At 51.4% G+C, this 12472-nt stretch overlaps 4 protein-coding genes across 4 annotated transcripts; 2 read left to right on the forward strand and 2 right to left on the reverse strand.

The window, feature by feature from the left end:
- Positions 1 to 1000: 1000 nt before the first annotated feature.
- On the forward strand, positions 1001 to 3185 carry AA0111_g3804 (hypothetical protein; the record flags this gene model as incomplete). The annotated part of the gene is made up of 7 exons (XM_028649731.1): positions 1001 to 1151; positions 1203 to 1337; positions 1392 to 1525; positions 1598 to 1852; positions 1910 to 2202; positions 2253 to 2940; positions 2991 to 3185. 7 exons carry the CDS (start codon positions 1001 to 1003, stop codon positions 3183 to 3185), a joined length of 1851 nt encoding a protein of 616 aa, XP_028508476.1.
- A 622-nt stretch (positions 3186 to 3807) lies between these two features.
- AA0111_g3805 (hypothetical protein) lies at positions 3808 to 4662 on the forward strand (the record flags this gene model as incomplete). The annotated part of the gene is made up of 1 exon (XM_028649732.1): positions 3808 to 4662. One exon carries the CDS (start codon positions 3808 to 3810, stop codon positions 4660 to 4662), a length of 855 nt encoding a protein of 284 aa, XP_028508475.1.
- A 1003-nt stretch (positions 4663 to 5665) lies between these two features.
- Positions 5666 to 6668, reverse strand: AA0111_g3806 (hypothetical protein; the record flags this gene model as incomplete). The annotated part of the gene is made up of 3 exons (XM_028649733.1): positions 5666 to 5753; positions 5807 to 6359; positions 6413 to 6668. The coding sequence occupies 3 exons, from the start codon at positions 6666 to 6668 to the stop codon at positions 5666 to 5668; spliced, it is 897 nt and encodes a 298-aa protein (XP_028508288.1).
- An 877-nt stretch (positions 6669 to 7545) lies between these two features.
- Positions 7546 to 11421, reverse strand: AA0111_g3807 (Rho-type GTPase-activating protein 1; the record flags this gene model as incomplete). Its single annotated transcript, XM_028649734.1, has 5 exons — positions 7546 to 7992; positions 8040 to 8326; positions 8374 to 9489; positions 9599 to 10934; positions 11107 to 11421. The coding sequence occupies 5 exons, from the start codon at positions 11419 to 11421 to the stop codon at positions 7546 to 7548; spliced, it is 3501 nt and encodes a 1166-aa protein (XP_028508287.1).
- Positions 11422 to 12472: the final 1051 nt, after the last annotated feature.

Consider the following 12472-nt stretch of genomic DNA (forward strand, 5'->3'; position numbering starts at 1 on the left):
GTCGTGCAACACTGATTGCAGCAATCCGCGGATGTAACTGACCACCAATTCTTAGGCCTAAGATATCAACGTCTGGCTAGTAGCAAATATATCAGGCTGTATTCATGTGGTCCCGGTGTGGCGTTGACAGCCAACACGGTATACTATCACTGCAGTCGAAAGTCTGTCAATTCACTTGTAGTAATGCATCCGATCGTAACACACAAGGGCTATCTACAGGAATATCGAACTTGCACAGCTCCGTACTCCTGGGATGTAATCCAATGAGACCGAATACGAAGCTACAAAGCCGTGGCCGGACAGAAGCACACGATCTCACCACTTCAGCACGGCCCCTAACTCGTACTTTCTGCATCGACGTCTCTTCGTCTTTGAGCTTACACTCGCTCGTTCTCAATCTGTTCCCCAGCGCATTAACAGGCATATTAGTCTCCTCGCAGTCATCGACGCGGCTTCCCTAACCACTTCCTCATACATGCTAACAAGGAGGCTAGAACCACAACTCACACCTCGTTCCGTTAGCCTGTTGCTAAGCTGCGGGTTCTAAAACATTCCTTTCAACACCAGCTCATAATTGATATTGTGTTTGCTTTTCGCAAGTCTCCATCACAAGGTAAGTGTATCGCGTGTTGTCCAGCAGATTTCTTGGTTCAGGGCACAATATCGCTATCACACCTGTCGTCATCAAAGCGACAACACCAAGGGCCAATACCAACACCTTGTTGTTAGCCGTGCTTTTAGATGTTGCATCAAAGATCGGATGCGTTTCTCTGCTACGCTGTCCTTTACTCTTTAATTTCTGACTTCCACGTCGCCTGCATCAAGACTAGGAGTCATAGTTATGATCATCATTCACTCTTCACCCACATGACCCTTATTCGTGGCTAGTCTGTACTTTTTTACGCAGGGACTGCAAGCCATGGTGTTCAAATATCACACTGTTTCCCTCTGACTGGCTCTCCACAGATAACACATTCAATCAACTATTCAGTCACTCACCATGCTTGTCCCGCGGCCGTTTAGATGCTTTCTATTGTGGCTCGTAATCGCATATGTCACGTGTACGCCTTTTTCGACGCAGAAGAGCAGCCATGCGATCCGACAATCTGAAGTGGGGGTGGTCACTGGAGTGAAGACGCGAGATGGAAGCGGTAAGAGGCATCGAAGCTGCGTGACCAGGAATCGCCGCTGAGCATTGATAGGAAACGCTCATGTTCGCCGTGAGGTCAGGGATCTGATGAACAACTTTCCAGACCAATGGAGTCTTTACGTATTGGCGCTTCGAAAGCTCCATAAAACTCCGCAAAATAATCCCAACTCGTTCTACGGTCTCGCATGTAAGTATGGTTTGTGAGGAGCATAATTTGCAGCTTGCTGAGCCCGTTCCTTAGCGATACACGGCAGACCTTACGAGGTCTGGGGAGATGCGAAAGGAATCCCATCCAAGATTGGCAAAGCAGGTTACTGTCCACATGGTAATGAGTTGTTCCTGGGCTGGCACCGCCCATACCTTGCGCTTTTCGAAGTGAGTGTTCTATCCCCAGAACCGCCACATTTTCTGCAAGAGTTGGATAAGACAAAAGCTAAACAAGCGTAGCAAGTACTATCTGAACATGTTCTCGATATCGCTCGACAGGCACCCGCTGATCAGATGGAACGATATCTCGCCGCAGCCAGCGAGTTTCGCATACCATATTGGGACTGGGCTCAGGGCACTACCACTGGCCCTGTTCCAGATATCTTTACAGCCCCATACTTGACGATCATCGATACAGACCGCACACCAGTTGTGATTTCAAACCCGCTATATTCATACACGTTCGATCCTGTACCGGAAGGGTTCGATATGAAGGTGAGCTAACCCTAGGGCAAGAGATCGAAAGTTTACACTATCTGACTATAGTTGCAGTGGCGCCAAATGAGCACAACGATACGATGGCCTGAAAACGACAGCCCTAATGCGACATCACAGCAATCCAAGTTTGTAGATGCCTTTAGAGCCCAGTCCACCAACTTGATAGTTCAAGTGGGAGTCGCCTTCCGATCCAGCACTTTCTCACGGTTCTCAAGTATACTAGAAGACCCACATGGTTGGATGCACGGTGTGATTGGTGGCGGCTATACCGCCAAAGAACCTTGGGCCGGTCACATGTGGCCACTAGAATACTCATCTTACGAACCTCTCTTCATGTTGCATCATGCGTAAGTTTGCTCCATTTCAGAAATGTTGTCCGGCTAACGTCGTCTATTAGCAACGTCGACCGATTGCTTGCGTTATACCAAGGAGCGTACCCTGATAGATGGATGCAACCGTCCAATATAGGCCCACACGGAAATGTGTATCTCGAGAATTACCAGACTGTGAGTGCAGACACGGAACTTGTGCCGTTCAAGAAAGCAACCGGTCAGTTCCTCACTTTCAACGACTGTCGCAACACTACGATTTTTGGTTATGCGTATCCGGAAACACAGCGTTGGAACTTTGCATCGGACGAAGCATATCAGAGAAGCGTGGCAGCGACCATCACGAACCTTTATGGCGGACGTACACGCGCACAAGCTCAAGTCCAAGTTACCGCCCAACATGTGACGGCTTTCGGACAAGCACTATTGGATAACAACAATACGTACACAGAATGGACTATCGAAACCCAAGCTATCGCTTCTAGGCTTCCCCCGACGTTTATGGTCAGCTTTTCGCTCACCGGTATCTTCCAGTCCGATCCTACAATCAACTTGGGAAGTTGGATGATGCTGATGCCCGAGCGCGACGATGTGCGCACAATGGACGTTCAATCAAAGCCAGAGAACAAGATGAAGGGAACAACGAGTATAACAACCTATCTCGTTGATCGAGTCAATACCAATGAGTTGTCCAGCCTGGATCCGAATGACGTGGTACCGTACTTGAGCTCCTACCTCACATGGAACGTCTACAATGTAAGTTTGTAGACCTTCGAGATTATGAGCGACACTGACTGTTTTTTTAGGAACGTGGGGATCGCATTCCGTTTCCCGACGCCGAGACACTGAAAGTGGAAGTCTTCGGCACGCCCGCGCGCCTACCAGACGACCCCAATGCGCCGATTGAGTACAGCGAAGGTGACGCCATACCTTACCCAGAAATCACGGCAGGCAGAACGGGTCGTGTGAGTAAGAACCCGCCAGGTATGATGCCTCCCTGAATGTCACTGGAAAATGGTGTCTTCAAAGCACGTGCTACGTAGTGGATTTGGTCTCACGTACAAGTACATAATTCAAATCTTCTCGCCTTGTCTAAGAGCAAAACGTCAAAGGTTCACCTTGCAGTGGCTTTCTCTTCAGCTTATCAATCAAATTTTATCTTTCTTCGTGTTGCGCCATATCATGTTGCATTGACATACGGAAGGTATAAAGCTCTTCGGCAGTAGCACGCCCCGGACATATGTGCGGCCAGGAGCTTAGCCCCACTTGTTGGATATGTACCCCACACATGACGTCTGATTCGCTAAGCTTAACTGCTAGGCCTCACAACCATGAACTCTACATGAGCTTGCCTTACATCTCCTACATGCTCAATCCCTCAGATAACATCATTTTCTTTTCTTAGAGTGACTGACTTCGTTGAACAAGATGAATGTACCAGCTCTCCGCACATCCCAAGGACTTTGCACCTCATTGCGATCGCCCCACCTCAATACGACTCACAGCCGGATACATTTCCGTAGTGTACCAACTTTGACTTATCCATTTAAACCACGGCACACAGTACGCAAACCTTACCATCGAAATCCTTTCCACACAAACCAATATCACGCCTCTCCCAAGATGTCCAGCCCCGAATCTGCAAAGAAAGACTGGTCAGCAACCCAATATCTCAAGTTCAATAATGAACGCACCCGCGCCGTCTACGATTTGGTCGCCCAGATCCAACCCCATATCGCCGGGCCAAAGCCACGTATCTACGACCTAGGCTGTGGTCCAGGAAACAGCACGAAAGTTCTTCTCGATGCCTTCCCTTCTGCACGCATCACGGGCATGGATAGTTCACCCGACATGCTTGAAAAGGCCAACGTCGAGTTCTCCGACAAAGAAGCCGTGAACTTCATACCCGGAGATCTAGCAACGTTTCAAGCCGATGAAAAGCCAGATCTACTCTTCAGCAACGCAGTCTTCCACTGGCTCCGCTCCCCAGAACGCATACCCACTCTCGTGCGGTTATTCGAGTCTTTGGAAAGAGGAAGCGTCATAGCAATACAAGTACCAGACAACTATCACGAACCGTCCCATCGCTCCATGCGCGAAGTCGCATCTCAAACTCAGAAGCCTTGGTCTTCTTCTTTCTCCTCGACCGTCATCGGCGATCTGGCAGATACCACGCGCCCCGATCTCGATCCTATAGAGCCACCGTCAGCATTCTATAATGCGCTCATTCCATATGCCAGTCACGTGAACATTTGGAGGACAAATTATATGCATGTGTTGAAGGATGCAGGGGCTATTGTGGAATGGGTCAAAGGAACAGGTTTGCAACCCTATCTGAATCTAATTAAGACACAAGATGAGAAAAAGGAATTTTTGGAAGAGTATGAGAGAAAACTGAAGAGCGAGTATCCTGCGTTGGAGGACGGAAAAGTGCTATTGGGTTATCCGAGGTTGTTTGTTGTTGCTGTGAAGAAGTAGATTTCTGTAGAGTAGTGGATGATCGGAGAGCACGAAGCGGTTTGTATCGAACGCCATGATAGCTCAATATACATACACGATAAACGTTGTTATGGAAGTATTCCCACGTAGTCTCCTTATCTTTGCCACAAATTCGACCGCCTATCAAGTCTCGTTTCGATGTCAGATGTGATAAGTTTCGAGTCCGAGACAGTCATGATCCAATCCCCCTTCAGAGACGATGTTTGGTGCAGATCCGACAGATCATCAAGCCACAACCCTGGCAGCCGTTGGCCCATCTGTCCACGAAGCCACAGCGATTACATGTCGTATCGTGCCCGTCACTACGATGATACCGCTCGAACTTATGGACGTGGCTCCGGTTATTCTTTTTTTTTTGTGTTTCGTTGCCTCTTTCTACGGCCATTGTCTTTGTGCTTGCTGGTGGGCTGAACTGCAGGTTGAGCCGGAACTTGAGGCTGGGGCTGAGCTGCGCGTACGGTTGGCTGAGCAGGAAGAATATTCGGGTGGGCCACAGGGACGGGTGGAATAGCATTGGCAAGGTACACAGCATCTTGAGGGGCGTCGTTTGGGGGAATAGGACGATCAACGATTCTACGCTCATCACAGAGTGGACATTTACACGTTCGCCACCTGGCTAGACATGTATAGCAGAACTCGTATTGGCAGCGGCACCTTGAACTATCAGCTTGATCCCTCTCACTAACGTATCATCTACGTGATGTGGAAGCAGCCTCGCTCAAGCTCAACCATCTCTTTGCACTTTGGGCACGTCTGCCAACGCTTGGCTTTGGCAACGCCCATGAGCTTTTTGACATCCTTATCCTCTGGACAGAGACCATCATGTCGCTCGTTTTTGCACGTAACACACGTCTTCTGAGCACACTCTGCGCACGTAGCTGTGTCTGCTACAATACTGGCAGGTCTGATCCAGTTCGAGCATATCTTGTTGCTGCAATATGTGCGATCCACCATCTCTAACTCTTCTCTCTTAGCCACGAATCTAGAAAAGACTGCTGAGGGTAAGAATGGAATGCAACTGAAGATCGGTATGATCTTGGAACAGCATCGGGGTGGGAAGTGCGAAGTATCTGTTATAGAGCACTCGAAGAGGTGAGTGAAACATTCGCAGCAGTATACATACGCCTCAACATCGCCGTCGTTCCTGCATGGGAACTGAAGCATATTGCGCGCCGCGTGTATGTCCAGGCAAGAAGAGCAAGTTGCTGACAAGGTTCCTGTCTGTGCAGTCCCATCATGGGCACTGAACAAAGACTCATTTGTCGGATTATCAAGTTTCGCTCGTTTTGTTCTTCCACCTTCGTTTTCCCTGAATATTGCCGGATCAAGAGAAGCAGTGCGCTTTTTTGACGTAGTCGTACGAATGTGCGGTGTGATGGAGTTATCGTCTTCGTCCTTTGCATCATCGACACGCGCACGCTTAAAGCTGTTTAATCCAAGATCGGGCTTCAAATCATCCTCGGCAAGACACTTTTTGCCAGATAAGAGCCCGTTCTTCGAAGGTTTCGTTTGCATGCTAGTGAGATCAGAGTGGAGGTTCTTGTCTGCGATAGTCTTATCATTGACAGGCTCAGACTTCTGGTCTGCCACGTTCTTGTACACAGTGCGCGCGTGCTGGACTGCAGGGCGTTGTGGTACGGGCTTGCCGGCAAGTCTGCAAGCTAAATCATGGTCGCCTCGATCGTGTTAGCACGGCTTGGTGTGGCATGGCTAAGCCGTGTGTACTTACGTTCAGCCTGCTGCTCCTCGCTCAAGAGCTTCTTATACGCCTCTCGACTCGAGTTTTCTTCTTGACCAATGTTGCGAGCGAAGGCCTGGCCGCGAAGATTGTTCCACTCCCTTAGAAGCTCATCGCCAAGCGCCGCAAATGCGACTCGTTCGCTGTTGACGGCACCGTTTTTGTCAGTTTTAGGCAAGGTCTTCAGAATAGCGTCTACGTCGTCGAGCTGGAGCTTCAATACAACCTGGGCAGTCGCAGAATCCATCTTGGAGTGATGGACAATGCTGCAACAGGTGAGCACGTTTGTGGCAGGTAAGGGGAGGCGTCGCCTGAAGGCACTCAACAACACGTGCTGTTGCGAGACGATGCACTTTGGACGTGAGCAGTAACAATTACAACGTGTATGCAGAAAGAGCAAAGAAAAAACCGTTGACCGAAGTGAGGGCTTGACGCAGGCGATAAGAGATGAGTCTTGCAAAGGTGGGCCGAGATTGTGGTGTCTGCCAAGCAAGATGGAGATGAGGAAGGCGCGTCCCTCGTAATCGAAACAATGGGGAGGTGAAGGATGAGGTGAAGAGAGGGGATAGAATCATCAGATACCTACATGAGGCCTTGAAGCATCTACCAAAGGCAGGCAACAGAAGCCTTTGAAGACTACATCGGGCAACTTCCATACATTATCCACACCTGCGTACTCGGCCTCTACAGTAGTAGTTTATATGCCTCACATGCAGCTTCGCCGTCAAAGCCTACCCGTCCCCAACTGAGGTACTCTTAGCGCTTTCCACCGTTTTCCTCTACAGGCATTCCCACGCGCGTGTTCGCGCCACCGTAAACAATGCCAAGATCGTATATGGCACATGTGATTATCCAGAAACGCCCATATCAATGCTGCAAAAAATGTCCCTCCAGTGTGCATCAACCAGCACATGATGCTACAATGCAGTCAAACAGTCGTCAGACTTATGTTAAGCCAATGCGTGAAGATGACTGGCCAGTCTAGATGTCATAACGTAGACTCCGGCCAGGGGTATAGAATAGAATCACCGCTCATTGAATGCTTTTCGCTCAAGCCATGAAAACGGTGCATGCAATCAACGCCATGTACTCCGGTACAGTCCCAAAAAGAGAGTTGTCGTGTCTCATCCAGCGCCCGCGGTGCCAATCTGTGTGTGTTTTTGGAAGCCAGGCGAGCGATAGCTGTGCCGATGAGGAGATGCAGTGCGATGGCCGTCAGGCGAACCTTGAGTGTTCTGGGCGAATGCAGGGTTAGGTGCACTCCGGTCATATCCTGGGGTGGGGCTGTGCTGATTGCTGCCGGAAGGCATTGGTTGACCTGCGCCTGCGCCTGCGCCCGGGACCTGACGGACTGACGCCTCACCAGCCTGTGCCGAGGGGTTGTTGTCTGCTGTCGTAATCTGAGGCGCATTACGCTGGTCTTTCCTAGAAGCAGTGCCAGTTTGGTCCCTAGGCGACGGCGTAGGTGCCGACAGAGGATTCTTTCCCCGCTGTTCCCATTGTCGCATGATTTCTTTTGCGCTCATGTCGGACACTTCGTCGCTGAGTAGTTCCATGATTTCGGGGGGTACCTGGCTGCGTTAGAGTTGGACAAGGACAGAACGACGATGCAACATACCTCTGAGAACTCATCGTTGTTCTCGATGAGATCGAACACGACCTTGACAGCACCCTGATCCACGCTCTTTACTTCTTTGTCATTGCTCTCACGTAGGATGTTCGGAGCCATCACAGTGGCGATATTCCACGTGTCCATCTTGTTGCCCGTTTCTTCGTCTACGGTGTGGAAAGACGACACCCAGTTCAGGAAGCAGAACAAAACCTCCATGGTGTCGCGATGGGCCTTGGGCAATAGGCAAAGCACTAGATGCAGTACTTTCTTTCTTTGCGCTTCGTCCTCAATGTCTGCTTCTGTTAGTCAAACATCGTGAGCGCAATCAAGAGAAACTTACCATTAGCTACCATGAACAGCCTGTAAAGCTTCAATGTCAATACCGGCTCAGGCATCAATCGAAGGAAGCGCTTCAAGAGGTTGGCGAGAATGACTGGGTTCTTAGTGTTGAGGTCGACCTTTTGAACACCATTGGCATCGATTTCCTCCTCAAGCTCGCGCAGAGCCTTGAGGTTACCGTTCTTCCTGAACACACCCTCAATGGACATATCCATACTTCTCATCGCGGTAATACAATCCTGAAGCAAAGCTGGAACCTTGAGAGCGCCCGGTCCTACCCCTTCCGTGCACTCATCGCCATATTTTTCGACGAGGTACTCGAGCGATTGTCTGAAGGTTGCTTTGTCGGAAACCGGCTTCTCGACTCCTGTAACGCCCTTCTTCGGTTTGCTTTTGTCGGCCTTGAACGCTTTGCCGAACCCAATTTTGCCCCAGAAGTTGTTTTTCTTCGATTCGATGAGATCTAGAAGATCGCCTTGGTTGTACTGGTTGTCGTCGAGCAAAAGTCCAAGCTGAAGCACCGCAAGACCCTTCAGCTTGAAGTACTCAAGCGGCGAAAGTTCTGAAAAGTAGGTTCGCGAGCGGCCTTCTGATATCTGTTGGAGTTCCTGACCCCCAGAGAAATCACGACGATGGCCGTTCTGTAGCCTCGGCTGGTCATCCCGTCCTAGTAGTGCGCTTCCGCCGGCACGGAATGCATTCGGACGCTGCTCTCGTTGCTGTTCCAAAGCGGCCATACGTGCGATATCATCCAGGGCAAGAGAGTTTACGGCGAGTGTTACAGCGTCAGCCTCGTTCGTAATTTCGCGTTCCTGGACGATTTGCATGCCTCCTGGAAGCTGTCCGTCTCCACCAGAACCGAGACCCTCCGGACCGTCAATGATTCGCGATTGGCGCGCACGTTTCATGGTATTGGAAAGATGCTTGTCAAGTCGCGTTGATCTTAGGCGCTTGATATCAGACATGGATTGCTCATACGCGGCATTGTTGCTGTTTTGACTATCTGTCGCTGATGTCCCTCCATACGACTTGGAGCGATTGTCGGGTCGTAAGTGAGGTGGATCATCCCCAAGGCGATGTCCTTGTGTGGAATCATAGCCTGTCAGGTTAGGATCATCTACAAGTCATTAGTGGGACGAATGTAATCTCGGAAGCGGCTCCAGAAATCTGAGTCGAGGTGTCAAGATGAGTGGTGACAGTGTGATCTGTAGGAGAGTTCTTCTTACCTGAAGTATGTGGCAGTGCGCCACTGGATCGCAAAGTCGCCATGAGGCGCGCATGCGCTACATTCAGTAGATGTACATATTGACGCAGTTTGGTTACTTGCTCGAAGCCATTCTCAGCGTCTGGCTGCGCTGTGGCACATGCTGGACAGAAAATACTTCGCTTGGATTTACTCCAATAGGCATTTTGAGTGTCATGGCGCAGGTCAGCATTGCACCCACGGCACACCATACAGCTGTAGTTGTACGACATGTTGTTTAGATGTAAACACTTGTCTTCGACCTGTGCATCGCAAATGGGACATGCGTCGGCCCATCTTGGGACAAGCCGGGCGGACTCAGCGGCCTGGTCCCTTTGGGCCTCATCTTCCAACCGTGCATCGAGTGAGTTGACTTGGGTAAGGAAGTTGGTCAAACCGGTCGAGCTCCGGGTTTCGCGCTCTAATTTTAGAGAACCCTGCAGACATATGCGAATGAGGAGCTTTAGGTAGTGGGCCAACCCAGTGACCAGTGACAACAGTTCTTGGGTCACGCCCAGTCGTCGAACGCCGGTACCTTGGGACTGGGTAAGAAGCGCAAAGAAGGCTACCACTTTCTTACAGAGTAGCTTCGATTCGCGGGAGTAGGTCAGTCCCTTGGGCGTCCTGACGATTAACTGCGCGTCGAGCGCATCTGCAGCCGCAAAAAGCAGTTCAACGTGCACGATGAACTTCTTAGCTGCCATGACGCCGTCAACGTAAGCTCCGTTACTGACATGGAGCAGCATGTCGGAGATGCACGTCGCGGACTTTTCCTCGAAAGCCGACAGGGTCTTCCAGATCCAATTGACTTTAGCTTCGATCTCTTCCTCCTGTTGGCGCACACTCTCGCGCACCTCGTCGGTCGCGTCGCCATCGGCATCTTGCAACCGCTCGATGACTGGTTGGCCTGTGGAATGTAGCCTGACATTCCAGTATTTGTGAATCATATAGCATTCCGGATGCCAATGCTGATTCTGCCCATTTCGGAAGATTTCAACGAATTGTTTCAAAATCGATGTCTGACAGCCGTTGCACCGTTGAGCGAACTTGGTGGAGTAGTGGTAGTGACAGTAGACGCTTCCCTCGTGCTCGTAGTAGCTGTCGGATGCGCCGAACACTGTGGGACATACGGAGCAGGTAAAGTGCTCAATGTGGTATTTGCGGTCGAGCGCTGTGATGTATGAGCCACGCAGGGCTTGCCCACATTCGAAGCAAAGGAGGTCGAGCCGTCGAAAATAGTCTGTCTCGCAGAGAGGGTACTGCCCGGGGGGCTTGTCAGGAACGGGGAAGAACTTGGATGCAACAATTTTGCCGCAGTCCTAGACGCAGGTCAGCAAGATGATCAATAAAGCTACATGGAGAAATCAAGCGCTCAAAAATATTGGAAGCAGTCCACTCTGAACAGCAATGCGCCAAGTCCAGCCACTGCAGGGCACAAAGACACGCAAGCGCCCGATTCCTCCATTCCAAGAAACAACATGGGTGTCTTACGTGACAGGTAAAGCATTCCAGATGGTACGTATCGCCCAAAGCCCGCACAAACTGTCCAGTCAGTCCTTCTCCGCACTTGCCACAGATCTTGCCGCTACGCTTTGGTTTCGGGGCGGCCTGGTTTTGCTCCCCAGGGTCGGTCGACGATCGCAGGGGATAGTTGGTGCGGTCATAGGGTGCAAGACTGTTGGACGAGGATGCGGCCTCGTCGGTGGCTCGCCTCGAGAGGCCACCATTGCGCGGGTCGTAGGCAGTGTACTGTGACTGGGCGCCCTGATTATCCATCGGAGGCGGTCCCTCCGCCGGTGTTCCCATGTCCAATTACGCCAGCTTCGGTAGTCGTGCTCTGTGATGCAGGGTACGTGACAGGTTCGTGTGGGAGCCGAGGTGTGAGGGGCGCGTGACAGAGAGGCGAGGGTGCGTACAGAAGGCCTGAGGGCAGGTATCGCGGTACGGTGTACGGTGTCGTGCAGGCGGTGCTGGCGACGAGAGGGGTGTCGAGTCGCGGGTGGATCTATCCGGGCAGGTGGCCAAGGGTCGAAGGGCGGCGGCGGTGCGTTGGCGAGCGCGCTCTGTGTCTGGATGCGCAGCTGCTGGCTCGGTCGGGTGTGGTGGATGTAAGGGATGCTATGTACAATGGGCGCAAAAGCAACTCATTCGGCATGCGGCCGCCGCGGAGGAGGGAGGCGTGGTGGTGAATTAGGCCCGACGTGCTATGGGGGGCATAGGACGAGGACCCTGAGCGGTGGATGAAACGCGGTCAGGGCGGGTAGGGCAAGTAGAGGGATTGAACGACAATGAACATGCAACTCGAAGAAGCGCAACCACTGTGTGCTTGGCGGAAGATTCGCAGGAGGCGTCGTGTGGTGTGAGGCTGGTGGTTGTTCCTGTGTCACTGCGGCTGTGGTCAATGTTCGAGGAGTGGACGCATGTCGGTGAACGGGCTAAGCCGCTTTGGTGAAAAGCTGATTGCGATGCACATGAGCATGCCCGGCAGCAGCATCGACCCCTTGAGCTTAGTTTAACCTTGAAGAAAGCCGGCATTAGATGGCATGTTATGCACCTGTTCTGTCCTCGGCTGCGTATACAGCTAGCCATACGCGATACGCACGCAGCCTTCACAAAACGCACTACGTCGTCTGCACGCACACACGCACACACGAGTTATTTCCCACAGCATCCTCGGCACATGGCAGGCTATTCCTTGAGCATTAGGCACCCGATGGAAGTCAGCGGGGAAGGCTGTTCAAGCCGCCTGTTTCAAGGTTCATGGCTGACATGCTAGCGTCCTTGGGCCTTGGCGTTCGAGATCTCGACAGTCGCGACTTTCACCCAGTCCAGCCTGTTGCTCGCGACTGCAAGGTAC

Source organism: Alternaria arborescens, assembly GCF_004154835.1.
Source record: "Alternaria arborescens strain FERA 675 chromosome Unknown contig_7, whole genome shotgun sequence".
NCBI classification, from domain to species: domain Eukaryota; kingdom Fungi; phylum Ascomycota; class Dothideomycetes; order Pleosporales; family Pleosporaceae; genus Alternaria; species Alternaria arborescens.